Raw genomic sequence first — 27,493 nt, forward strand, 5'->3', positions numbered from 1 at the left:
ACACACCTTGGGCAGGGCAGCAGCAACAAAAACTGGTTACCTAACCGACAACTGTGCTTTGGCAAATATCGACTAACCTTGCAGCATAAAGCAAAAAGGACGGTTGATCGTGTTGCTGGGTTTACTGCCGCCTTTCCCGCAGGGGAATAACAGAGAACCGGATACCTTTGCGGCTAGAAGTGCATGGCTGATGATTACCAGGCATTTGGCACGTCGAAAATTTTGTTGATTGTTAATGTGGCGTTTGCCAAGTGCCGATGAACGCAGCCAGTGTCGGTGACCACTACCACCAGCGTTATCGAAGCAGCGCAAACGCTAGTTGAAGTTTGGCTTCCCAGAATAACCCTCGCAACCGGTAGCATGAGGTAAAAAGAATTGTTCAGCATGTAGCCGGGTTCGCTGCCAGCTTGCCCACTATTATGATGCATTATGATTGATGAACAAAGCATCGAAATATCGCCCTTGTCCTGGTAGCGTCAGCAATAGCGTCAAATATTGTGTACTTATCTCATGTTGGACTTGGGATAGGAAATCGTGCATTATGTGACTTGTACTTTGATGTTTTGTCTAATTTATTGTATTTCACTGCTGTGAAGTTTTAGTTGTAATTTTTTGCTTTTTTTGTGTATTTGCTGGTAAAGCATGCGATAATATGCTCACTGGTACGAATGAATTGGCTTGATAGTCTGAACGATATTTCTTACTTTTATGGTATGAGCGTCATGCGTGAGATAATTGTGATAAAGCGCACTAGCTGAGAGCAACCTCAATGCCATCCAGAAAATTATATTTCTCTCTTTCTCTCTTGCGTGTTCCAAAATAAATGTTGTTAAAAGTTTCATTCGGGCTGTCTAGATCTTTACTTTTTCTACCCACCCCTAGGCCCGTATTTGTGTTCGTATTTGCATCTTTACCTTGTGTGGACGACCACAATGGGCTAAGGGTAGTCTGTAAGCAGCATGGTAGTCTGTAAGGTACAAGTCACAAGGTACAAAAATAGTATGGCCACAAGGCACAAGAGTAGTAGCAAGCAATCACGCGCCAGTGCTGATGGTTATCATGTTAGCGGATTCATATTCGAAAGAACCTTTGTCACAATCGATAAAAACAGCTAGCGATTTCCATATACCTAAAGCACTTAACAAGTTTTATACCTGCAAGACACGTACAGAATTCTGTTAAGACTGGCTGAAGCTAAATTGATAAAAACTGGCGCAATACACCATCCAACGCGAATACCTTGTTTATGAATGAAAAGTTTCCCATCTCATTGAATGCATGTCAAGTAGAGGTACAACACTAAAAGATCTAAGAGACGCCTGGACGATACATCCGATGCATCCCTAAAATATATTCAGCCAAACTGCTGAACGGCTTCTTTGATGCATTTTAGTATAAAACATCACGGGAGAGAGCAAGAGTAAAATTGGTTCTCACTATCTACAGAGATGGTAGAAAGGCCTTTGTTAGAGTGCGGAGGCAAAAAATACTAGGCTGCAGTCTGTGAGAGTATTCATAAACGCATCATTCCGTAATTTATGAAAGGCAGGAAGTACGTTTCTATTCATGCCGTTCATATGGTCATAATCAGTCAAGAGTCCTGATGCTAATTATAATAAGATATGATCCTCGCCCCCGTCCTTCTTGCGCTAGTAATGATGTCGTATATGTTAAGCACTATAAAGTGCAACTTTTCCGGCTTTTTAGATATTGTGCTTTCACACTCCAGCCTCATCTTTATCATGCCTTGCTATCGTATGAGTGCTATACCTGATACGAATGACGCATGCAAAAGTTATATTCCACGCCGTTCAGCTTTTGTGCTTCCTTAGCACTCATTGTTAGAGTGCATTTGAGGGGACTCAAACTGTTATCTCTATTTGTACGTATCCCATTGCTTTCTGCCATATCAAACGTGAGCCACCTAGGGAGGTTTTTTTTTTTCAAATTATCTTGCAGTACGCGCTTTTATATTCAAGTGGTTTTTTCGTATCCCCAGCGCGTGCACTTGTAATCGAATACTTCATATCAATGCGGCGGATATGGCGGGGCTTGTCGCACCCCTTGTTTCCTGTCTGCAACTGCAGTACCGAGATAACAAATGGCGATAGATAAACGGAAACGAACTCTGTGCAGGCAGCATCGGACAAGCAGATAGCTGTCTCTCGTAGCAGCAGCAGCAGCCGACATGAGGTCCTCCGTCTGCTTATGCCTGCTCGTGTACGGACTAGGCCTAGTGGCCGCCGATACGCCCGCAAACTGCACGTACGACGAGACTCGCGGCTGGTGGACCTTCACCGAAGGACCTCGCGTCGGTGACAGGAGCATACGCTGCGACAACTGGACTCCAGGTGAAAAGCATTTCTTGGTCAACACGCAAGTGGCACAATTTGCGTAGGGCTTCAGCACAATTACAAAAGAAAGAAACACTTGAAGTGCTCCTTAGGGCAAACGGGTAGATGCGTTATTGGCCGCATGATGGAACACGCGAACGATTTCAAGAGGGATTTCATTGCACATTTTTTGGCACATTTCATAACCTACTCTTGTGAGCCCAGATTCTATATGCTGAAGATACTTAGCAAAAGCAGAGATAAGACGACGCGTAAACTTTTGGAGGCCTTCCCCATAAAAGAGAAAAATGCTTATTGTGTCAGCCAAACGTCCGCTCCACTGCCTAATGCGTAGCACAGTCATTGCTTTGATGCACCTCCTACGGCATGCGCTATAATAGTCATGAGTTTGCGCTTGGCCCTTCATGTGTGTGTGTGTGTGTGTTTGAGACAGAGAGAGACCTTACGCACTACAAACAATGTCAGCCAGCAAGTGCCAGCTCGCCAGTCAACATATTCTTCTGCCAGTGACGTCGACTGCTAGTGATGTCTAACTGCTCACTTTCATGAACTATCAATCATGTGTCATCCACTGAGGCAGTAGAACTCGTGTCTTCGAATTCAGGGAAACTTTTTTGTTTTCATATATAGCCGCGTCTCCGCAATACAATTTCTCATGCAAGCTTCGAAAAAAGTGCTTTTGTGTCTGAAATTATGACTATTCTCCGAAGAAAAGTTGGAACTCTCTCCTCGTGAACTGAAGCGACGTGCCATTGTCTGTCGTGCGAGAAGGCTATTTTTTTAAACTGAAACGGCATATCTGTTTGCAAAGGGGATAACAGTCTTAGGGATAACGTGCATAAACAGAAGGCAAGCTTCCATATGCTTACGCACTATGCGTTATGTATTTGTGCGTACAAAGTCCACCCTCTTTTTTCATTGTTTTATTAAGAACAAAAACTATGTAGGAGATTTAAAACGTCTGCTATGTTACAGCTATTTTTGGTCGGGCTCTTCCTTTCACCTTTTGTCTCAACGTGGTTTATGTGACAGGCAAGAAGGGCAGCCGGATTCGCTCACGTGCTTTTCTGCATGGAGCTCATTCTCGATTTATCCTTTCGCGAAGAATGAGTGCGTCTTTATGTAGGTACTTTTTTTTACTGTACTCGGCGAATTCTTGTAGCGAAATTGCACAGCTTACCAATGTTGGTCAAAAACGTATCAGTCGTATGGTATATAAGCGAGCTGTGAAGTGCATTAGTGCATCAAGATTGCATTACACAAAAGTTAGTTTGTATAGTGCATGAACATGAATTTTATTAGAGAAAACATTACTCATAAATCAAAATGAAGGCATACTATACATGTCACATCACATTAGGCGTTATAATATGTGTTTAGAAAAAAAATCCTTAACGATTGAGAGTATATGGCACTCTACTATGGGACAGCATAAAGCAGGCCCCTGGCGCGTGGGCTTATTATTGGCGAGTTCATGACGGTGCAACTGACCACAAGGGGTGAATTCCGGGGGTTGCCATAGGTACCAAACGTTTTCTTCGCACACCCACTAGTTGAATTGAATCGTCCGGCCACTGCTCATGGACAACCGAAGAATGAAAGCTCCGCGTTACCACAGAGTGCACCACCGCCTACTGCACTCTCCTTCCTCCAATCCCAGAGCAGTGGAAAGGGACCCTTCGCGACGACGCCACCGAGGTCTGCCGGGCGATCGTTCGGTGGGCCTGGGCTGCCGCATAGGCTGCCTTAGGTGCCCTGGAGTAAGGACCCTCCCTGTTTTCTTTGAATTTGCATAATAACATGCTTTCATCATCCAATTCCCATGGACTCTATCAGAAACGTTAGGTCTTCATAACACATTCTGACAACGCCTCCTAGCTTGCACAGGTGGCTCCTTATTCTTGCCGTTTCTGTGTGGCCCTGGTAACGAAAATATCACGAGTACTGATATTCTCGTAAACATCATTCTTGCCCAAATATCTTTATATATGGTGCTACACACGATCCCTTTGATAAGAGAAGTACCTCGATTGAAGAGGGTGCCTTTTCACCAGGTAACTTGAAATATTTTTCAAGTTGATGGAATGCCCCAGACAAACTATTGCACGTAGTCTGAGTGGCTATATATATATATATATATATATATATATATATATATATATATATATATATATATATATATTTAATGAAAGCTAAAATGCTTGGAACTCATGTACTTAAATTTAGGTGCACGTTAAAGAATTCCAGGTCGTCAAACTTTCCGAAGCATTGCACTATGGCCTCTCTGATAGTCATATTATTATTTGAAATTAAAGAAATAAAATACAAGGTAGACATGAATGCGCATTCGGAGATCCCGGAGTAAAAACTGTGGAGGGAACCTCTTAACAAGGAATGAACGGGAGTTACAAGAATCTCAGCAAACATTGAGTCATATCTTATAGAATCTTTAGTGTGTCAATGGCAAACGGGATGACTAATCATACATTAACGTATATCACTGTCACAACAACAATGATAAATAGAGAGATAAAAAAACTAATACGGAAGAAAATACATTTATCATAAATTCAATAAAATATAAATGGTACGTGCAACTCCAGCAACGTGAACATGCATCAGACATGGGCTAAATTCAAACACGAAAAAGAGGCAACTGTACGTTTTGAAAACGTTCTGTAGAAAAAAAACGTGATTACTTATATGTGTGCGACAGAGTGTTAGTCGAACCTTCTCAATCCTTCATTTGAATGATAAGAATGAAGATGACTTGATATCATATGGTAATGAGTTCCGAAGTGAAGTGCCTTAAAATTAAATAGTTAGTCTCGCATAATTTTTTCTAACTTTAGGAAAAAGTAGAAAAAAATGCTTTGAAAATCTTTTAGTATTGCTAATAATTAGGTTGAATTGAGTAAAACTTGCAATATGAAGTGGGTATCTTTAAGAGAAAACATTCGAAGAACAACCTTATTATTGAATAACCTACGTAAACGTAGAAAATAGAAGCAACTGACTATGGGAGGAGAGGTATATGTATGTGATCAAAATGTAAGTAATCGTAATTCCTGCCTTTGTGAAATTTAGTGGTTATAAATATGTGTGGCATATGTATTACCCCAATATCAAAGGCAACTTGATATATCTCTGTGCCTGTATGTGTAATATAAACATAAAATGTATTGATGCAAGTAAAAGCGAGTTTTTATGATGATGTGAATACCAAACGATACTTTCAATAAGTAATTCAGCATGGCACTGAAACTTTAAATTCTCTAGAACACAAAAATTAGGTAGATTAGAATCTGGAATATGCATCATTATTTAAAGCAACTGAGACAGAATAAATGAGCTAAATTTTTGAGCACTGGAATATTACGAATGTAGTTTTACATCGGCTAATAATTAGCTTATCCTCTAGAAACACTGAGTGAACATTCGCTTGATCTGGGTTAAGTTTATCCTACAGTGCACCAGAGCTTTTTTTAAGTAAGAATAAGGTGGTCTCGCCAGCTTAATAAAAACAGCTTGCATGTGCTAATATTTGTGGCAAATCATTGATTAATATGAGAAATAAAAGTGTCCCAGGTATTGACCTTTGAGGAAGAGCTGTATTAATATTTTTTATGACGAGAAGACACCATTGATTTATATTCTGCATAATGAGTGTGTCAAATAGTCAACCTTTATTTCGAAATGTGGCCCAGCAATGCAATAGTATTCAAGTTTGCCTAAAATAGTTTGCCTAAATAGTAAATTAAAATGCTTTGTGACATGTATAAAGAGCAGCGACTAAATAGCCTTAGTTGATGGCTGACTTAACTCTTTGATCACGAGTAACAAGCGCTAGTTCAGTGAACGAATTCTCACGAAAACCAAATTGATCATGAATTAGATTATATTTGAAACGTATTTACTCATATGATTGTATATTAACTTTTTGATTACGCTATTGAAGAAAGGCAAAATGCAGCTAGGACGAATTGCTCATGCACGTTTGGTCACCTTTTTTAAACACTGGAATGGCAATGGCTATTTTGAGGCAATTGGAAAATACCTCCTGTTAAAACAATTTGGTTTGTTATAAGCACTCACGTAGATAAGATTTCTTCAAACACAAGCTTAATGCTTCATGGATGTATGAGATCAAGACCTGGAACGGCTGCTTTATCATGTGTGTGAAATGCATACTTCTTGCTGCGTTGTTGGGATAAGTAAATAGAATGAAAATATCGTGCAAGACAAAACAACATCGAATGAGGCTGATCGGCACTTGTAAAGCTGAAATGATAACTGAAAACGTTAGCTATATCTTGAGGGTCAGCAATAGCAGCGAAATTTTGGTTTACGCACAAAACGCTACTTGATGCGAAGCACCTTAGAGTTGAGCTCAATCAAATGTGCGGCGAGACCACAATTACAGCACATGAGCACCCGTCCTCCTCTCCTATGCTCCATCCTCTCTCTTCTCTACGCATCCCTCCCATGGGCATTTACACCCCCTTTGCGCATACGCGTCCCCTCTCTTACTTCCCTGCGTCCCCCTCTATCTCACCTCGCAATGCTGACGCAGGCGGCGTCTGCTAGTGAGTTTCTTGATTGAAAAAAATGACAGCATATCCACGGAGTGAATAATGGGAAGTGGGGCGAAGTATTCGCCCATCCATTCGTTCTTGCTTCTATCCGTCTATGTGTCCGTCTGTGTGACCGTTGTGCGTCCATCCACCCGTCCGTGCGTGCGTCTGTTCGTGCGTCCGCACGTCCATCCATGCGTCCATCCCTGCGTTCCTCCAGGCATCCACCCTTGCGTCCTCCCACGCGTCTATCTGTCCATGCAGCCATCCGCGCGTCCGTCCATGCATCTGTCTGTGTGTCTATTCTTCCATCTAGTGAACACTCCAAGTACCACCATCTCGCATCATTTCATCATATGTTCCGCATATAGAAGCACCGCCATTCAGCAGACATGCCAAGGACTAAACGAGTAGTGGCGCACGCACACTTTCTTACGGCTTGCGCTTTGTGTCTCCTTCCCACCTTTAACCACCTCGAGTTCATGGTATATACTAGTTCACTCTACTCATGGCACTGCGGCCCAACGCTCGCTAAACCTTTCTAAAACCAAGGAGGTTACGCCCAGCGAGTATAACGTAGCAACCCTTTCTTGTCAGATAGAGCTCAATGTACATGCCAATGGCTGCTGATGGGGAATGAGAGGTAGGAGAATTAGGCTTTTAGTTAACGCACAGGCTGCGAATTTTTCATTTTTCAACAACGAACAGGAGAAATCTCCCACCAGCACCACCTTGCAGGTCAAAGCGTAATACATGTTACGCACTACTACGAGGGACGAACGGGTGCCGCTTTAAGAAGCTTCACCCCTAAAACCTACTTCTGGCGCTGCAGAACAATTCAGTGACCACCCCGTATATATAGACACTTGATATTGACCCCTATGGTAGTACCAGTGGGAGATTTTTCCTGTGTGTCGCTGAACAAGAAAAATTCGCAGCGTGCACGTTAACTAAAAGCGGTCTGCGGGTCTCTGTGTCCCATCAGTTTTCTGTCGCATTGCCCATTAGCAGCGATGACCATGTTCCAGTAGGAAGCACCGGTTCATCACTGCGTGCTTTGCGTGTCCCCAGGTTTCTCTCCTGCGCAGCTCAACGATGAGCAGCAACTTCAGCGCCGCCACCAGTAAAAGCGCTAGCAGCCGCTCCTTCGGATCTACACATAGTACTCTTCAGCAAGAATTTGTGTAGTTTGTTTAGTTGTACTCATGTTCAGGATTTCATCGATTACTTTCTTGTTCCATCTGCACCACTTTCGTTTTTTCGTGTAACATTTTCACAGTACTTACACTTAGCATATTTTAAAGTGTAAGTTGCCGCGTTCAAATGCGTGTTGAAGCGCGACCGCAAGATATTATTAGACAGCCGAACTTACGCTTTCTTATAGATATTGTCACGTAAAAGTGAGGGTAGCCCGAAGACAGGAGACCGGGAGGTTAGTAGAAATAGAAGGAGATCCGTTTATTTGGCGGACTTGCGCCCACTAAAGGAAAACCGACACACCGGCTTAGCGGGAGGCGAACATCGCGCTCGACGGCCGTCGGGTAACGGAATTGTCCCACTGGAACGCAAGGCGCGTTCGACGGCCGTCGGGTAACAGAAATGTCCCACTGGAACGCAAGGCGCGTTCGGCGGCCGTCGGGTAACTGAAATGTCCCACTGGAACGCAAGGCGCGTTCACCATCCGAGATACAGTCGCCGTAGCGTCTGGCGTTATCTCGTTATCAACGAATGGTCGACGTGCGGGCCATGATCTTCGCAGATGAGTCGCGGTGCATCCTGGACCACGATAAGGCCGCGTGCCGGCGGTCTCGGCATGCGCAACACTATCCGCAATACGCCTCGCGGCATTGCTCCCCTCCTCAACGTAAGCATCGACCCGATGCTTTGTTTAAAATAAAACCAAAACAAAAGGACAGCCTGTGCAAAAGTAAATGGCAAATAAGCACAAATCACGCACACATAAACAAAACAAGAGATGCAAACAGGGAGCCTCCTTTAGCGGGCATGATAAGGCTTCAAACGGGCGACGTGTACCACTTCTTGTCGTGCGCGGCGTCGTTGGGATGAGCTAGCCCCATCAGGGACCACTTCATAGTCCACTTCACCCACTTTACGGATGACTTTGTATGGGCCGAAATAACGGCGCATGAGTTTTTCGCTTAATCCTCTGCGGCGAACGGGCGTCCAAACCCAGACTTTGTCACCTGGCCTGTATGTTAATTCGCGTCTCCGCAAGTTGTAGCGTCTTGCGTCGTTTCGCTGTTGGTCTTTTATGCGCAGACGAGCAAGCTGCCGGGCTTCTTCTGCGCGCTGAAAGTAGGCGGCCACGTCTAGGTTGTTTTCATCGGTGACATTAGGCAGCATGGTGTCCAGGGTAGTAACGGCATCCCTCCCATGGACGAGATTAAATGGTGTCATTTTAGTGGTCTCCTGCACCGCGGTGTTGTAGGTGAAGACCACGTAAGGCAGAATCAAGTCCCAGGTCTTGTGTTCTGTGTCCAAGTACATAGCGAGCATATCGGCAATGGTCTTGTTCAAGCGTTCCGTGACACCATTTGTCTGCGGATGGTACGCAGTTGTTCTTCGGTAACCTGTGTGACTGTAATGTAAGATTGCCTGAGTAAGATCAGCCGTAAAGGCTGTTCCCCTGCCTGTTATTAGTACCTCAGGTGCGCCATGACGGAGGAGAATTGATTCGACAAAAAATTTGGCAACTTCTACGGCTGTGCCGTTCGGGAGGGCCTTAGCTTCAGCGTATCGGGTAAGGTAATCAGTGGCCGCTATGATCCACTTGTTACCGGATGTTGACGTGGGGAAAGGTCCAAGCAGGTCCATACCAATCTGTTGGAATGGTCTTGACGGGGGTTCAATTGGCTTGAGAAATCCAGCTGGTTTTGTTGGAGGTCTCTTCCGGCGCTGACATTCGCGGCAACTCTTGACGTACCGCGCAACATCTGAGAAGAGGCGGGGCCAGTAGTATCGTTCTTGAATTCTGTGGAGTGTGCGTGTAGAACCGAGGTGGCCTGCAGTGGGTTCGTCATGTAACGCTTGTAAAATTTCTTCTCTGAGGCTGCTTGGGACGACAAGAAGGTAAGCTACCTTATTCGGTGCGAAGTTCTTTTTAACTACCACCCCGTTTTGCACACAGAAGGATGATATCCCACGCTTGAACAGTGCAGGCGGTATGGAGGCCTTTCCTTCGATGTAGTTGATCAACTGTTGTAGGATCGGGTCTGAGCGCTGCTGTAATGCAAATGTGCTGCTGATAGGCCCAAGAAAGGCATCGTTGTCTTCATGGCTTGGTGGTGCGTCGACAGGGGCTCTTGAGAGGCAGTCTGCGTCGGAGTGCTTACGACCAGATGTGTAGACTACCTTCACGTCAAACTCCTGAAGCCGTAGGCTCCATCGAGCGAGGCGGCCAGAAGGGTCTTTCAAACTGGCCAACCAGCACAACGCATGATGGTCCGTTACGACCTTGAAGGGTCTGCCATATAAGTATGGGCGGAATTTCGAGGTGGCCCATACTATCGCAAGACACTCCTTCTCAGACGTGGAATAGTTCACTTCCGCTTTCGACAGTGAGCGGCTTGCATACGCGATGACGCGCTCGCAGCCCTTGTGCTTCTGAACGAGAACGGCACCTAAGCTGATGCTGCTGGCCTCTGTATCTATCTCAGTTTCGGCACTTTCATCAAAGTGACCCAGCACAGGCGGCGACTGTAAACGTTGTTGAAGTTCTTTGAATGCCTTACATTGCTCAGCTTTCCATTCGAAAGGGGCGTCCGACTTGGTGAGCTGCGCCAAAGGGGCAGCAATGTGTGAGAAGTTCTTGACGAAGCGTCGGTAACAGGCGCACAGTCCTAAGAAAAGGCGCACTGCTCTCTTATCTTGCGGTTCGCGAAATTGTGCAATAGCGGCTGTCTTCTCGGGATCTGGTCTCACGCCATCTTTGCTTATAACATGGCCAAGGAACTGTAGTTCTTTATAGGCAAAATGGCATTTTTCTGGCTTCAGTGTCAGCCCTGAAGACTTAATTGCGTCCAGTACCATCCGGAGCCTTTTTAGGTGGTCGCTAAAGTTGGAGGCGAAGACGACCACATCGTCCAGGTATACTAGACATATTTGCCACTTGAGACCTGCCAGTACTGTGTCCATTAGACGCTGGAAAGTTGCTGGAGCGGAACAAAGTCCAAATGGCATCACTTCGAACTCATACAATCCATCCGGCGTGATGAAGGCGGTCTTTTCTCGGTCTCTTTCATCAACCTGAATTTGCCAATACCCTGTCTTCAGATCAATGGACGAGAAGTACCTTGCATCACTAAGACGATCTAGGGTATCGTCGATCCTTGGTAAAGGGTACACGTCGTTCTTGGTTACACTATTCAACCGTCGGTAATCGACGCAAAACCGAAGACTTCCGTCTTTCTTTTTGACAAGGACGACTGGTGCCGCCCATGGGCTTTTCGATGGCTGAATTACATCGTCGTGTAACATTTCCTCAACTTGCTCTCGGATGGCCTGACGTTCACGTGCCGACACACGATAAGGGCTTTGATGGAGAGGGCGGATGTCTTCTTGTGTTATGATTCGATGCTTTGCCAGAGAAGTGTGTCGGACCTGTGAAGAAGTGGCGAAACAGTCGTCATAACGTCGAAGGAGGTTCTGTAGCAGTTGCTGCTTGCATTGAGGCAAGGAAGGGTTAATGTCGAATGACAGCTGCGAGTTGTGGGTCTGTGGGGTGATGGTCGCTAGATTTGAGAGGGCGAGGGTGTCACTGACTTCCGCGATTTCATCGAGAAAGGCAATGGTCGTGCCTTTGGCCAGGTGACGGTGTTCTTGGCTGAAATTTGTTAGCAGCACTGGGCCCTGTCCAGTCCGGAAGTCCGCAATGCCTCTTGCGATTGCGATATCACGGCCAAGCAAAAGCTGTATGTTACCTTCGACGACGCCATGAGCATTTTCGGCAGTACCAGTGGTTACGGAGATTAGGGTCGTTGATCGGGGTGGGACGCTCACGTCATTCTCGAGCACACGGAGGGCTGCGCGATTATGTGGTGCCGAGTATGAATTTATGGCTTCATCCGAGGAGAGTTTGATGGATCTGGACGCCAGGTCAATAACTGCGTGATGTTGATTCAGACGTCCATGCCGAGAATGACGTCACGGGAGCACTGTGGGAGCACCAAGAAAGTGGCAAGGTATGTGTGACCATCGAATGTCACCCATGCAGTACATCGCCCCGATGGGGTGAGGAGGTGGCCTTCCGCTGTGCGGATCTGCGGGCCGTCCCAAGCTGTCTTAACCTTCTTCAGTAGTGCTGTCAATGGCCCGCTGATGACCGAGTAGTCAGCTCCTGTGTCAATCAAGGCAGTTACCGGGTGGCCGTCGATAGATACTTCAAAATCGGTGGCATGTGGGCTGGAGTTGCGCGTTGGTTTTGGGTTCGGGTCACGGCTTCGTCTTGTTGCTTCGTTTTGCTTCGTCTCGCGGCTTGGGTTGTTGTGCGTTGTCGTCGTCGTAGATGATGTGCTGTCGTCATATATGGTCGTCGGTGGAGGGTCTTCAGCTTTTCCTCTTGAAGCAACCTCACCTCCAAAAATTGCTGGTTTTAGTTTCCCCTACGGGGGCTTGGGGACCTTCTTCGTTCGTTGTTGCTGCGATTCGGTGACGTGAAGCGTGGGGATGGCAGTGATGGAGAACGGCTGGACAAGTACTCTGTATGGCGCAAGTAGTCTTCGATTGCCGGAGGTCGTTGTCCAGGGCGTGGCCGTGGTGCCTGAGATGAGAAGCCATGCAGTCCCATCCGCCTGTAGGGGCAGTGTCGAAGACTGCGGCCGGCCTCACCGCAGTGAAAGCATAGGGGACGGTCATCGGGAGTTCTCCAGGTGTCGCATTTTCTTTGGCTCGGGCGTGTCTCGTATGTAGGGTGGGCGGGTAAGGGCGGACGGCTACTTGTTGCTGCAGCGTACCGTCGAGGACTGGGCTCGTTTCGTTGGGGTGGCCTAGTGTTCACTGCAGCGGCGTAAGTCATTGCTTCGGCCTCTGTTCGAGTCGTCGCTGATGAAGAGCCAAGCGCCTGCTGGACTTCATCACGCACTATGTCCAAGAGAGACGCTCCTTCGGGGGGGGGCTAAGGGGTAGGAGGTAGCAATCGGCGTAGTTATTCCTTAACCACTTCTCGAATAGCTTTCCACAGATCGTTGGTGGTTAGCCCACCTCGAATCGGTTCTGAGTAGAGCGAGCTGAGCTGAAACGGGCGGTTGTATTGCCGAGTCCGGGCGTCCAGGGTCCTTTCTATGGTGTGCGCTTCTTCAGTAAACTCGGCGACTGTTTTAGGAGGGTTCCTTATGAGACCGGCGAAAAGCGACTCCTTCACCCCTCGCATTAGGTATCCGACCTTTTTGTCTTCGGTCATGTCTTGGTCCGCTCGCCTAAAAAGACGTTTCATTTCTTCGACGTACACGTTTAGGGTCTCATTGGGCTGTTGGGTCCTCGATTCTAGCAGCAGCTGGGCCCTTTCTTTTCGCATGATGCTGGTGAAGGTCCTGAGCAACTCATTCTTCAGATATTCCCAGGTGGTATACCCAGCACCTACACCCAGATATATATTCCCAGATATACCCAGCACCTCCACCAGATGTCAAGTAAGAGTGAAGGTAGCCCGAAGACAGGAGACCGGGAGGTTAAGTAGAAATAGAAGGAGATCCGTTTATTTGGCGGACTTGCGCCCACTAAAGGAAAACCGACACACCGGCTTAGCGGGAGGCGAACAGCGCGCTCGACGGCCGTCGGGTAACGGAATTGTTCCACTGGAACGCAAGGCGCGTTCGACGGCCGTCGGGTAACAGAAATGTCCCACTGGAACGCAAGGCGCGTTCGGCGGCCGTCGGGTAACAGAAATGTCCGACTGGAACGCAAGGCGCGTTCACCATCCGAGATACAGTCGCCGTAGCGTCTGGCGCTATCTCGTTATCAACGAATGGTCGACGTGCGGGCCATGATCTTCGCAGATGAGTCTCGCTGCATCCTGGACCACGACAAGGCCGCGTGCCGGCGGTATCGGCATGCGCAACACTATCCGCAATACGCCTCGCGGCAATATTCTTTTTCTTTCAATAGAGTGCAATAAAGATTCATTATTCCAAGGATTTCTTGGCGAGCTGAACCATAATTTTAAAGTTTTTATACTTATGCATGAACTCTAACATTCTGATATATTCGCAAAAAAAACATTCGAAAGCCTATAGTGCCAACCACTTGCATGCATACGCTCGTGTCTACGCGTCAGGGCCAAACCACATAAGCGCGAAAATGCACGCGACAGCGACGAGCGACGCTATGAGCGACGAAACAGGGCGTTCGCGCGACGTGTCGCGTGCTCGTTTTCGCGCGATCGCTCGGTTCTCCAGATTTGGAAACCGTCGCTCATCGCCCGGAAGTGCTGGGCTCAGGCAGCCAATAGAAAAAAACCGGAAAAGGATATACATCAGTGACGTACTGTCGGTTGTTTTCACGTGCTTTTCAGCGCTCTGTCACAACTCGCCTAGGATCCAGTGCTCGTGAACCTGCCCAAGTCACGTGGGCGCAACAAAAAATAACGCAATGTTTATTACGCATGTGCATATAAAAAAGTGCTGCAAGGCAATAATAAACACTTTCCGTTCCATTACACAACAATATATCTTATTTTTAATTTGGAAACCGCTCGCTACGCGGTTTTCTTGGTGCGAGTTGATGGCCTCATGCCATCAACAGTGGAATTCGCTCGCCGAAGCCGTCGCGTAAATGAGGTTTGCCTGCGCTAGCGACTGATCGCGCGAAGACGATCTACGTCGCGTCGCTCGTCGCAGTCGCGTGCATTTTCGCGCTTACGTGGTTTGGCCCTCAAAAGCGTCAAATGCACCTCTCGGCGTCGGCGTCGGAGGAGCATACGCGAGGAGGCGCGAGGGATCAAGCCGGGCTTGATATTTTTGCGCGCGTACGCTACGTCACCACGCGTACAGCGGCGCCAACCAACCAGGGGCCGCGTGTCAACCAACCAGAGGCCGCGATGCCTCGGAACGTTATGCCTAATGGCCGCCGCTTCGAAGGCACAGCCGAGTTCTGAATGCAAGCTCGGAAACTACTCCAAACGTTCCTGAATGACCGCTTCGTAATCTAGAACGACAACGACACGACGAACGACTGCGAGTGCTACCAGTGTGACGCGGTTTCGTGCCGAGTTCGAGCGACGCCGACAAATCCAGCGAATGCCGGCCGGCTATGCTAGCGCCGGTCCCGAGTGCGATCGTCGGCCGAGCAAAAGGAGCATGTCAGTGTTCTGTTTTATTCTGTGACTTTCTGTGCTAAAACGAGTGTAAACAGACCTCGGAGGTTCGAAGGTTTGAGCGTGAGCCCTCGCCTACCACGGAGGCCATTCAGAGCGGTGTCATCTGCATCCAGCACAGGCCTCTACCGTCTAGTTCGTATGAACCAGCACATGCGAGGCTGAAAAAACTCTGCGGTAGTTTACGTCGCAACATAGACACCATATACGACGCCCGAAACATCGCGTAGTTCATACGGAAGAGTTATTATCTGCACTGTGTTTGTTTTCAACATCGATATTCATCATCGCGGAAAGCGAACCTCGCACTAGCCAACACATTTCGGTGATGTGAAAACATACGTCCTTATAAAAGTGTATTCGCGGATTGTACGACGCTGAAACATTCGTTGGCTTCGGTGCAAATCGTTTTCGTGTGTTACCAAGCCAATAACAAGCGTGTGCTGGTTGGTAGCAGTGCGAGGCGACTTCATCTCGGGTACCACCAACGCTGAAACATTCAGCTGTCAGCGCTCTCATTTCCATTCACATACAAGACAGAAACTCGAGCGTGCGTTGCTGTGGTGATCGAAAAAGAAAGTTGCATGATTAAGTGCTGCTGGTATTGCCTGCTATTTCACTTCTCGCTTCTTCTGCTTCTCTGCCACGCTCAGTAGCACATACGTTGTTTGGAGGCATTCTAACACACACACATTCTTAATTTATAGTTCATTCTGATACTCATAGCTATAGACATACAATGGCGCTTCTCCGTCGTTTTACAATTCACTATAATATAACACGCGTATTGTTCACAGCTGGACCGATAACTGAAAACCTTGTGAGAAGCACCTGATTTGAAATGAGCTGCACGATGACACGATAGTTTGAAGAAAAGATCACCACATGTATGCACAGAATGAATGAAGGTGCTTTAGTATGGTACTGCACTTTGTATAGAAGAAATGGAAAAAGTACCTCATGTGACTTATGAGACCTTTCAGAACTGTGCATGTATTTATCTGTTCCTCCATACTGTAATGAGCTGAAGATATTATTCGATGGTTTCGAACATCGAATATGTGTTTCCAAGGAGTGCTTCATTTCTGTTCAGTTTTTAATATATGCATTAACTTGGATTATATATATGCATGCACTTAAGCATATCCAGTTTAGCTCTGTTGGAAAACTTGCCAAAACTTCTGTATGGTGCTCTGGTGCAATCCTATGATCGGTATCTGTCCCATCAAAAATTTTGGGCATGCTTTATTGCTTTATAGGGTATTTTGACAATTGATGATATGTGAAAGCCACAGTGCTTCGCTGTAATATCAAAACCAATGTCTGTCTCTTCAAGAAGTGTCAGATGCATTTTATAGCTGTTAAAGGATATTTAAACTACCAGCAAAGTGCTGAAGCCTTCAACACAGCACTGATCTGCAATCACCATCCAGCTTAGAAGTCATTTGTAGTGTTCTCTAACACGTTCAAATAAAGTTATCAAACACTGGATTGATCTACTTGATTTGATTCCTAATACCAGTGGGTCTGACTTTTTGGAGGCACTTGTATTATAATGATGTTCTATTTCTCTGATTTCTTACCGGGGTACACTCAAGGGTAGTGATATTTGTTTACCTTGGCACAGTTCTTGTGATATTACTGTTTAAATCCTTTCATTTTGTATATATGTACGCCACTTTTGATACTTTGACTAAAGACAACGTCCACAAGTCTTGCATAAAGGTTTCAGTTCTAATAATATGACAGATATCTGTGACTTCATGAACAGTTGGGTGTCGTTTGTCATTTTAGAGAATAATTTGACTAAAAAACATCCAGAAGTCTTGCATTAAGGTTTCAGTTCTAATATTGTGACAGATATCTGTGACTTCATGAACAGTTGCGTGTCGTTTGTCATTTTAGAGAATAATTTGACTAAAAAACATCCAGAAGTCTTGCATTAAGGTTTCAGTTCTAATATTATGACGGATATCTGTGACTTCATGAACAGTTGGGTGTCGTCTGTCGTTTTAGAGAATACTTTGACTAAAGACAACGTCCACAAGTCTTGCATTAAGGTTTCAGTTCTAATATTATGACAGATATCTGTGACTTCATGAACAATTGAGTGTCGTTTGTCATTTTAGAGAATACTTTGACTAAAAAAAACGTCCAGAAGTATTGCATTAAGGTTTCAGTATTAATATTACGACAGATATCTGTGACTTCATGAACACTTGGGTGTCGTTTGTCATTTCAGAGAATACTTTGACTAAAAAAAATGTCCAGAAGTCTTGCATTAAGGTTTCAGTTCTAATAATATGACCGATATCTGCGACTTCATGGACAGTTGTGTGTCGTCTGTCGTTTTAGAGAATACCTTGACTAAAGACAACGTCCACAAGTCTTGCATTAAGGTTTCAGTTTTAATATTATGACAGATATCTGGGACTTCCTGAACAGTTGGGTGTCGTCTGTCATTTTAGAGAATACTTTGAGTAAAGACAACGTCCACAAGTCTTGCATTAAGGTTTCAGTTCTAATATTATGACTGATATCTGTGACTTCATGAACAGTTGGGTGTCGTTTGTCGTTTTAGAGAATACTTGCAATTGACTAAAGACAACGTCCAGAAGTCTTCCATGCAAGGTTCAGTTGCAATATTATGACCAATATCTGTCACATCATGAAGTGTCAGGCACAGTTAGTTGCAGTAGAGCACATTTCGACTATGGAAAATGCCCGAAGGCATTCTACGCAGTATTTGGTTCCTATCTTATGACCAATATCTGTTGTGTCAATGAGAACCAGGTGTGCTTTGTTGCATTAGAAGATATTTCGAACACACACATCAACCGAAAGCCTGCTACTCTGGCCTCAATTGCAGTCTTATGACTCACTTAAATCGGTCAGATCATGAAGTTTCAGGCGTGATTATTAAGTTCAGTGCTATAAAATATGATGTGTAAATGTACTGAAGGTACCAGCATATTCAAGATATTGTTAATAAATTTGGTAATGCAGGTATAGAAACCCGGTGGTTTGGAAACCTGATCAGGAGGGCAGCCGCCGCCTCATTCACCGAAGAGAGGAGGGGGGGGGGGAGCTCAATGTCAACTCCATATATTAACACAATAGGGAAGGGGCGCTAAGTCAGCCCCTACATGGAGGGGGGGCACTGCGACAAACTTTCGCCCCCCCCCCCCTCCTTAAGGAGAACTCTGCACTCGCCTATGATAGACGTCCAGTATGCTAGACGCGAATGTTCATTCGTGGGAGCGGCGCACGCACCGATGTTGATTCTGGTGCATTCCGCTGTAGTTACTTTGGGCACTGGAATGTCAATTACTTCTAAAGTAGTCTAAACTGTGGGCAATTTTTCAACGTGTTCTCATATCCTCTAAAACATATTGCCACAGAGATTGCTCCTACTAATTATTTGACAAAGAGGATCAACGGGACGCTATGTGAGCGTCTACAGTGCCTCGCAACTAACGAGACGCTATGTGAGCGTCTACAGTGCCTCGTAACCAACGAGATGCTATGTGGGCGTCTGCAGTGCCTCGCAACCAACGAGACACTATGTGGGCGTCTACTGTGCCTCGCGCCTGCTCACGCATCTTGCGCAGAGCAGCGCATGCCTCTGGTGTACGAGCACGAGCTGGGAAGACTGACGGAGTAGTTGTTCAGAAAGGGACACGTAGGCGGAACGCTTTTAGCAGACTCTTCTTTGTGACATAGCTACTTTTCTGGGCACAAGTTCGCCCTCAATAAATCATTGTGTGTGTTTCCCCTCTTGTATTACGTGACAATACAAACCCGCTCCAGTTAGGAACGTGCCGTTCTGTGCTGAACTTGGACAGTTCTAAGCCAAAAGGTCAAGCAACATTGTGCATCGGCCTCGGACGCGTGGGCGTCAACGTGGTTCACGCGTGCCAGTGGTTGCGCGCCCTTTTCCTCCACAGGCGCGACTAGACGCTTTTGACGCGTAGGCGCGTGCATACGCGCGCCAGTGGTTGGCACTTTATCGCCACATTGATCTTCAATCAGGTTATCCCCAGTCCATTTCACGAATCATATCAATGAATTACTTAGAATAAAATAATGTCTTGAAATTTTTCACGTTGCGGATGTTTAAAAGATATATCTAGAAAACAAGAGAGGTAATGGTCTTTTACGTAATATTCTCCTGTTCCGACAGTGTATATTATGTGGGCAAAGTAGAAGTACGTTGTCAATTAAAGTATTCGGCCCACCAATTTCACATCTAGCTGGAGCATAAATGAGTGATGAAAGACCACAGTAAGATAAGTGCGTAAATACACAAAGCAAGACTGACTATTAGGACCCACAATGTTGGTGTTGATCACCACATGTAAGAATATTCTTGTTTTCGTTGACTAGCATGCTTGGCAACTGCTTAAAGGGACACTAAAAACAAATAACAGTTTACGTCAGAGTAAAAGCTCAATACAAATAAAACGGCAATATTATCAGCAACAATGCCTTATTTACCGACGAATTAAGGTAAATGCACAAGAACACACGCCCCACAGTAGGACATTTTGAAAATGATCTCGATGACATCAAACGGACCACCGACAATCAATCACTAGTGATTAATCTAGCTGCACTAAATACAGAACTTTCCGTGCATCAAGGGCGCAATAAAATGCTACCTGTTCGCTTTTGTTCAATTTATAGGAAAAATAACCGCCGGACGTTACTATAAAGAACGGCGCGAGTGGTTCAAAAATTAAAATTTGTCGTAATTACACTGGACAGGTGGTGCTATCTAGTGAGACGCAGCTGAATCAAAAACTCTTTGCGTTCTCGGAGTAATTGACGGGGAATTGTTCAATGGCAGTTGTCGGTGCTGTGGCTCGCGCTGCTATCGATCTGCTCCTAATATCACAGTAATCCCGGGCATCGTTGTGCATGGCAACAGTTCCGTGAGTCGGCCTGGTTGGTCCGCTTCTTGAGGCGGGTAATTTGAAGTTCGTTGACCCGGTGTAGACCTCTGAAACGTGATTTTATTTTAAAATAGGCCCTTCCTTGGCGCAGCAGTAACACTACAAGGTTTCTGGACCACTACTTCAACAATTAACATCGACTTAGTTTCTGGCTTTAGTATCCCTTTAGGTTCTTTACACAACTCCGTGTGTAATCATGAGGTGTAATGATAAATGCACGTAATTTTGATGTTATGCTTCGAGGGCAGCTACAGGTTAATACTCTCGACCTTTAAACATACTGATTCACAAAATAACCAGAAAACGTCATGACGATGTTTATATGACAATGCTGATGTCGCCAAAAGCACTGAACCATCCCTACGATAACCCTTGCGAGGATAATATTCAGAAATGTAACTATAATGAACACACCAGTTACCGTCCTCCGGTGGCAACCACGTTTTATACAGGCATACAAAAGAAAAGGCATAATCTAAAATACAAAGAAGAGCAATGAAATCATCACGATGCTTACGAATACAATGTATGCTTAGAGGGGCACTGCAACACTTTTTGAGCATGGTCTGAAAAGGCTGCTGATCGGTAGTAGGGGCTCCTGAGAACACGCGAGTCAAATATTCTAGCGCCGCACGTGGCCTAGAATGCTCAATAAATTATCAAAGTCAGTGGAAAGTTGCTTTGACTTCTCTCAAAGAATGATGGAGGAAACTCAAAAATCACTCCTAGAAGGCCATTTATCATCCATCGGCTAATTTGAACATAGTGCGCTCGGTCGCTACAAGGATCGCCGTGGGAGGCCACGACTCGTCCACGCGTGGGCGCGCGATCACCCTGAAAAAGCCGCGTATTCGAAGAAAAAAAAGAAAAAGTGCTTCACGTCACGAGGCGCGCCTTACGTATTTTCTTTGCCCATGTCAACCCTCCCTTGCTTAGCTTCCAGCGCCTTCGTCGGAACGAGAAAAAGTAGATTGCGAGAGCAGCCTGTGACAAGCCATTGCAACTCCACTTGTACTGAATGGATTCTTAAATTTTTTTGCTGCTTGAATTCGTGAGGCAATATGCACTTTTAGTGAATCCATTCTATGGTTATTTGAAGAATGTTTCAGGGGCTCCTTTAAGTGCGGTAAAGATAGTGAGGGTTGTTTTTTCTTAAGCGGGGCTTTTGTTTCGTTGAGGGAAAAAATCGATTGAACCATGATGATCTAGGTTTTAATGTCAGTACAAAAAAGAAATGTATCAATTTTTTCTTGAAGGCTGACAAATCATTCACACTATATGCGATAAGCAAGCGTATCATCTGACTTTCAGGCCTTAATGGTACAGTGCCATCGTACATTTCTTGGTTCACAGGAGCTTCCATTCTTTAGACCTTTTCAGGTCCTGCGCCAACGCAAAAGAACCACTCGTTGTTGGCTCTGGTGCGATCATTTACGAAAATGGAATCGACGGTTTTTCCAAGAGCCCTGCTGCAGTTGTTGTTTGCCCTGCCCTACGAGCTTTGGCAGAAAATTTAGCTTATTTGTTATCGATCAGAACCGCGATTTATTGATTGTTTGGCAGGCACGTGGTGAACATTGCCAACGAACGTCCGCAGCATCGACAGGGCACCCAATCTTCCCATTCAGACTATCGCACGATTGCTAAACTTCTTTCCCCTTCAGTTTTCGGAATTTTGCCAATTTCCGCATTATTTTGGCGCGAATGCTGTTCAAGGTCAGCTACTCTTAGGGTGAGGCTCTTGGTGCTCCCAAACAGGGAAGCGTTATCGTCTTTCGAAGTTTTCTTTTCTTGGAAAACAAATTTCATTTCTTAATTTTGTGGACTCGTACAATTCAATAATCATACTGAGACTTCAACGCACTTCTGCAAAAGTTCACAGCAAACAAGGTCAAATCTTTTTTGCCAACTAGGAATTCATTGGCATCTTAGAGGGCTATGCAGGCAGCAATACACAAGGAAGAACGCCAGCAGTGGTGAACGCATCACGTATCTGAAAAGTCACATATTTAAAAGTCACGCATTGAAAAAGCCAAGTATTCAAAGAAAAAAAAGAAAAAAGTGCTGAAGTTCACGAGGTACACGTGGCGCTTTCTGTTTGCCCCTCCCATCCCTACCTGCTTAGCTTCCAGCGCTTTCGTCGAGACGAGAGAAGAAAGAATGTGATTGCAGCGTGTGACAAATCTTTGTAACCCTGCTCATACTGATTGATTGATTGATTCATTCATTCATTCATTGTATATTGAGGTTTAACATCCCAAAACCAACATACGATTATGAGAGACGCCGTAGTGGAGGGCTCCGGAAATTTCGACGACGTGGGGTTCTTTAACGTGCACCTAAATCTGAGCACACAGGTCTACAGCATTTCCGCCTTCATCGGAAATGCAGCCGCCGCAGCCGGGATTCGATCCCGCCACCTGCGGGTCAGCAGCCGAATACCTTAGCCACTAGACCACCGTGGCGGGGTCACTCTGCTCCTACTGCAAGGATTCTTGAAATGTTTGTGGTGTTGAGTTTTTGAGGTAATAAGCTGTTCCTGTGAATTAATTCTATGGTTACCCTAAAAAGTGTTTTAGCACCCCTTTAAAAAATAAAACTCTTGCAAGGACAAACAAAAAAAGGTCTCCTATGCATCTTTCTTTGTTTATACGCCCTGTATTTTCAGAATGACTCCATTCTTGCTCACTTCAATCAGTCTCAAGAATTTGTTCAAAAGGGAGGGCTTGCAAACGCGGATACAGGGCATGACAATTTTGCAGCGTTCCGACTTATTTTCTGACAAAATTAAAAGTTAGTGATTGCAGATGCTCGACATACGAGCGCGTTACAAAAACAGGGGCTAGACAACGCGATCATACATTTTCGGCTCAAGTCCCTCTTTAAGTTCCGCACTTGTAATTGAATTTTTTATTTGTGTACCAGTGATGCACGCCCTGTATCTTCAATACGAAAGCCTAACAACTATCTCGGTGATCTCTAACACCGAAGCGTTGCCATCAACTTATGCAAATTCCCTTCGTTGATAGGCAGAATATATCATGATTTGTGCCCTATTGATTCCCAATTTTCTCGTCTTTCGTTACAGGTAAAGATGCCACCAAGGTGCGGGTGTTTCTGGAGTTTCCCAATGTGGCTACTGATGAACTTGGAAACCAAGGAACGTGGACTCTGATCTACAACCAGGGCTTCGAAGTTGTGTTAAACTTCAGGAGGTATGGAAAAACATGTGTGCACTCACCGAGCAAACAGTTCTTCTTTTTCTAGCTTGGTAATGCTAATACACCACGAACGATACAAGAATCATGTGTCGTAAGGGTGCTCCAGAAGTAAAACAAGACATGTGAGCATATCTACCAAGCTACGCAAAAAAGAAGGCGAGCGCACTACACCAGTAACGTGGTTTTGTATTTTCATACTCAAATCTGCCAGAAGATAGTTCCATCGTTTTCGTATAAAGATATAGAACCACTTGTCTCGTGAAGCGCGCTAGAATTTTTTTTTTGCGTAGCTTGGCCAGAGCTTCCATTCTACGTTTTACTTTTGGAGCACATGTACCTCAAAATTCCGGCTGTGGAGGCTGCATTTCCGATGGAGGCGGAAATGTTGTAGGCCCGTGTGCTCAGATTTGGGTGCACGTTAAAGAACCCCAGGTGGTCGAAATTACCGGAGCCCATTACTACGGTGTCTCTCATAATCATATGGTGATTTTGGGACGTAAAATCCCACATATCAATTTTCTTTTCGCGCCCTCCTTGGTGGTACGAAGTATGCCACGAAGTGAGTATATTAGCAGTGCCGTTCATCCAAAACAATAGCTAGAGAAGACCAAAATAAGACCACGGTGGTCATTTTCTTTTTTCAAAGAGCGTTTGAATTTTGTTCACGCAAACATTATTTCATGCCGTGAAACATCTTTACACGAGCACGGGCTGCAAGGTAATGCATACAGCTCAATTCTGACTTTTTATTGCGAAGCATTTTCTTACATACAGCAATCACTTGTAGCGTCTATCTATCTATCTATCTATCTATCTATCTATCTATCTATCTATCTATCTATCTATCTATCTATCTATCTATCTATCTATCTATCTATCCGCCAACGACAGGGTGCTCTTATGATTACCCTCTTAACTATGCGTCAAACGAAAATAGTATGGTACGGTAAGTTGGTTTGACGAATATAACTTACTAGTCAGAATTTGAATAATGTCACAATACCGTCGCGTACGTCGTCAGACACTTTCCGTTAAACAGTGACTCATAACAGAGTATTCGTGTATGTGCCAGAGGTGATTAAAACTTCGTATCGGTGCAGTGATGGCGAGAACCCACATGGGTAATTTTAACGCGTTATCGTCAAGAAAAAGCAGGCATCGGGAGTGTTGACCCAAGAAACGCATACAAATATCATGGTCTCAGCAGATCTCGAACCCAAGCATTCTGCGTGGCAATTAAGTGTCCTACCAAAGAGGCACGCCACGTCTCAGGACTACTGTTCAATTGAGCTCAAATGCGCGTGAAAGGTCGATTTTCGTTTCAGTGCTCACTATCAAATTTTATAAACATTACATATGTAATGCTACCATACATCCGTCCCGTAGAGATCATGTCAACTGTAGGTAGGTGACATTCGCTGAAGTTGATATATGTAACAGTGTTCAGGACTGACATCTTCGCAAGCACCTGCGCTACATATCAGCTTATCACTTCTAGTGCTGCTAACACTCCTTTTTCTGTTAACATTGTTGCACAAGTGCTCCCCCTGGTTGTGAAAGCGTCTGCAAATGTTCAAGGTATATCTATGCGTGTAACATTTGTATATATATATTTAGTGTCATTACATGACGTGTTGCTCAAAAAAATTACAACATGGCCACCTTCCTTCCGCATGCTTCGCATAACGTCAGTTTCCAACGTACGTGGGATCTGCCAAATTTTTCAAGGAGGTCTTTTGTTATTTCTATAGTCTCACACAAGCGGGTGCGACTGAGCAGCGGTACACACTCTAAAACAATCACCTTTTACAAAAGCTGAATGCGCTATACTTATTCGTAAAGTAACTCATGTATATGATGTTCTCAAGGGAAGACATTTTCAGGGGTGTTATATATATAGCCTCATTCTTTATGCCAAGAACGTATAGAAGAACGTACATCTACAGACGTTTGTCATTGTACTAGCAAGTGGTGGATGTTGAGAGAATCGGTAACCCAGGTGAGCTGATGTGGGCATCATGGCAAACAGTGCAACTTGTACACATGAACCAGAGAGATGGATGACAGCGTAAAACACTCATCGAAAGACCACACTATCGAAGTTTACTGTCTCACGAATATGGAGCCACGAAAATGTCTCCAATGCGCTAAGAACACGCGCAGATGCAGTGTGTCGCGTAGGATATGCGTGCATGATTTGGCCACTATGCCCTCTCCTTACCCGCGCCTCTTTTAGTCTTTGCGTTTGGTAAAATCAGTTATTAGATGAACTTCCCCCATGTCGTCCCTGTTTTTAAGCCTTGCAGCGCTCTACCCTTTGTCATCCAGTATGTTACAACTAGGCCACATACACAAGCTCACTTACGTCTAATGATATATCAAAGGCGTAGCGTACTACATCAGTATACTGTCCTTTACGGTACGTCTTGCGGCCAAGGCGTAGTATACAGCAGCATATCCCATGCATCCGTGCGCACAGGGCAGGCTGCGAGAACGAAAGGGCAAGAGAACACGTTTTCGGGTATTCACGCTGTCTGGTGGTTTCCATGTTCCCTACGACAGCGCTGAAGTGATCGCCGTAAATTTTTCGAGGTTTGTAATGGGCCTTAATAAAGGAGATAAGTACTTGCAGGCAAAAATCAGAGATCATACAGCAAGGGAATTACTAGAGGCGTATCACATTAATAGTAAATGATCCATTTGTGTAAGTGACACAACTATTGTACTCTATCAATCTAAGTCGTCCTTCTTTAATGAATTGGTCACGTGGTGGCATTGATTACATTTCTGTGGCAACTGTTCCACGCCACTGTTCATGGGTGGAAGTTTACCTCTTTTCCAACCTGGGATCAGTCTAAACGATTGATTGTTTTGCCCTCGTCTGTCTAGTCTCTCCACCCTTTTTTTTGTTTCTTGATTTGCACCACATACAAAATGTTCAGTAAACTAAGGTACCAACTCGCTCAGAAAGAAGTTCTTCTATTATGCGCCTGACGTTTGCTATGGCAACTGCTATTAGTATTGATCTTGATCTGCTACCACTCAAGAAACAGGATAACCAAGTAGCCCAAATCCCAATCAAGCATAAATATTAAAGTAGTAATTCACATACAAGATATAATTAAAATATTTCTGAAAGCTTCAGCGTAATAAAAAAATTGCCCGCAGCTTCCCTCGGGGGAACACTGAGGAGGATGCGAACCATATAATTGGTTAACGGGGTGTTAAAGTGCGACTTACTTGGGTCGATGGCTAAATTAGTTAACGTGGTTGTGAAATGGGGTGTTAAATTGCGACTTACTTGGGTCGATGGCTAAATTGGTTAACGTGGTTGTAGGAGGGGGTGTTAAATGAGTGAACACGTACACACGTATGCGAAAGGGCGGCGCTGGTCGAAGGGACGTCGATCATTGTGTTTGTGGATTCGTTGGAATTCATTTCACCGCGACCTTGGACGTCGACGCGCCGTACAAACCAACCGACGAGCGGCAACTGAGCGAGCGAGCGCCGACCTTGAGTATATATACAGCACGACGGCGCATGCACTGTCAGCTGTTGAATGTTCTCGAAGCGCGACGCCACATGCGCGTCCACTGGAGAATCAGGAGAATTGTAGATGTCGAACGCGGTATGTAGAGGAGGAAGGGTGCACAGATGGTGGAGGAGTGAAACGCGCGCGGTGTGTAGAGGAGGAAGGGATGCACAGATGGTGGAAGAGTGGGCGACGGCACGACGGCGCATGCGCGCGCGTCAGCTGTCGAATGTTCGAGAAGCGGTGCGGACGGTGCACTACAAGGCGCGAGTATAAGATGCTCCGCATATAAAATTTATCGAAATGGACGTAATACCTACTTTGCACATTTTTATTGTGTAACTTAACCATCGCAAAAGTCCTCGTGCGAAGCCTTCGTTACACACTCAATGTTTGTCCTGGTTCAGCTGACAGTTGATAGAAAGTTGTTTTCTTTTTTTTTACTCTGGTGCAAATTGACTCGCGATCACCCTGCAACACGCTTCGACTCCGACATTAAATCCGCGTCACATGGTGCATTCGTACAGG

General features: G+C 45.3%; 1 protein-coding gene across 1 annotated transcript in view; it reads left to right on the forward strand.

Annotated features, from left to right (window-relative positions):
* The first annotated feature begins 2,146 nt into the window (after window positions 1–2,146).
* The window catches only part of LOC119166691 (dipeptidyl peptidase 1), a 245,086-nt gene continuing 219,739 nt past the window's right edge, over window positions 2,147–27,493 (forward strand). The window contains exons 1-2 of the mRNA XM_037418012.2: window positions 2,147–2,351; window positions 23,301–23,427. Coding sequence (XP_037273909.2) covers window positions 2,189–2,351; window positions 23,301–23,427 — 290 coding nt within the window. The 5' untranslated portion in view covers window positions 2,147–2,188. The remainder of the gene's footprint in view (window positions 2,352–23,300; window positions 23,428–27,493) is intronic.

Source organism: Rhipicephalus microplus, unplaced genomic scaffold, assembly GCF_043290135.1.
Source record: "Rhipicephalus microplus isolate Deutch F79 unplaced genomic scaffold, USDA_Rmic scaffold_12, whole genome shotgun sequence".
Lineage (NCBI taxonomy): Eukaryota > Metazoa > Arthropoda > Arachnida > Ixodida > Ixodidae > Rhipicephalus > Rhipicephalus microplus.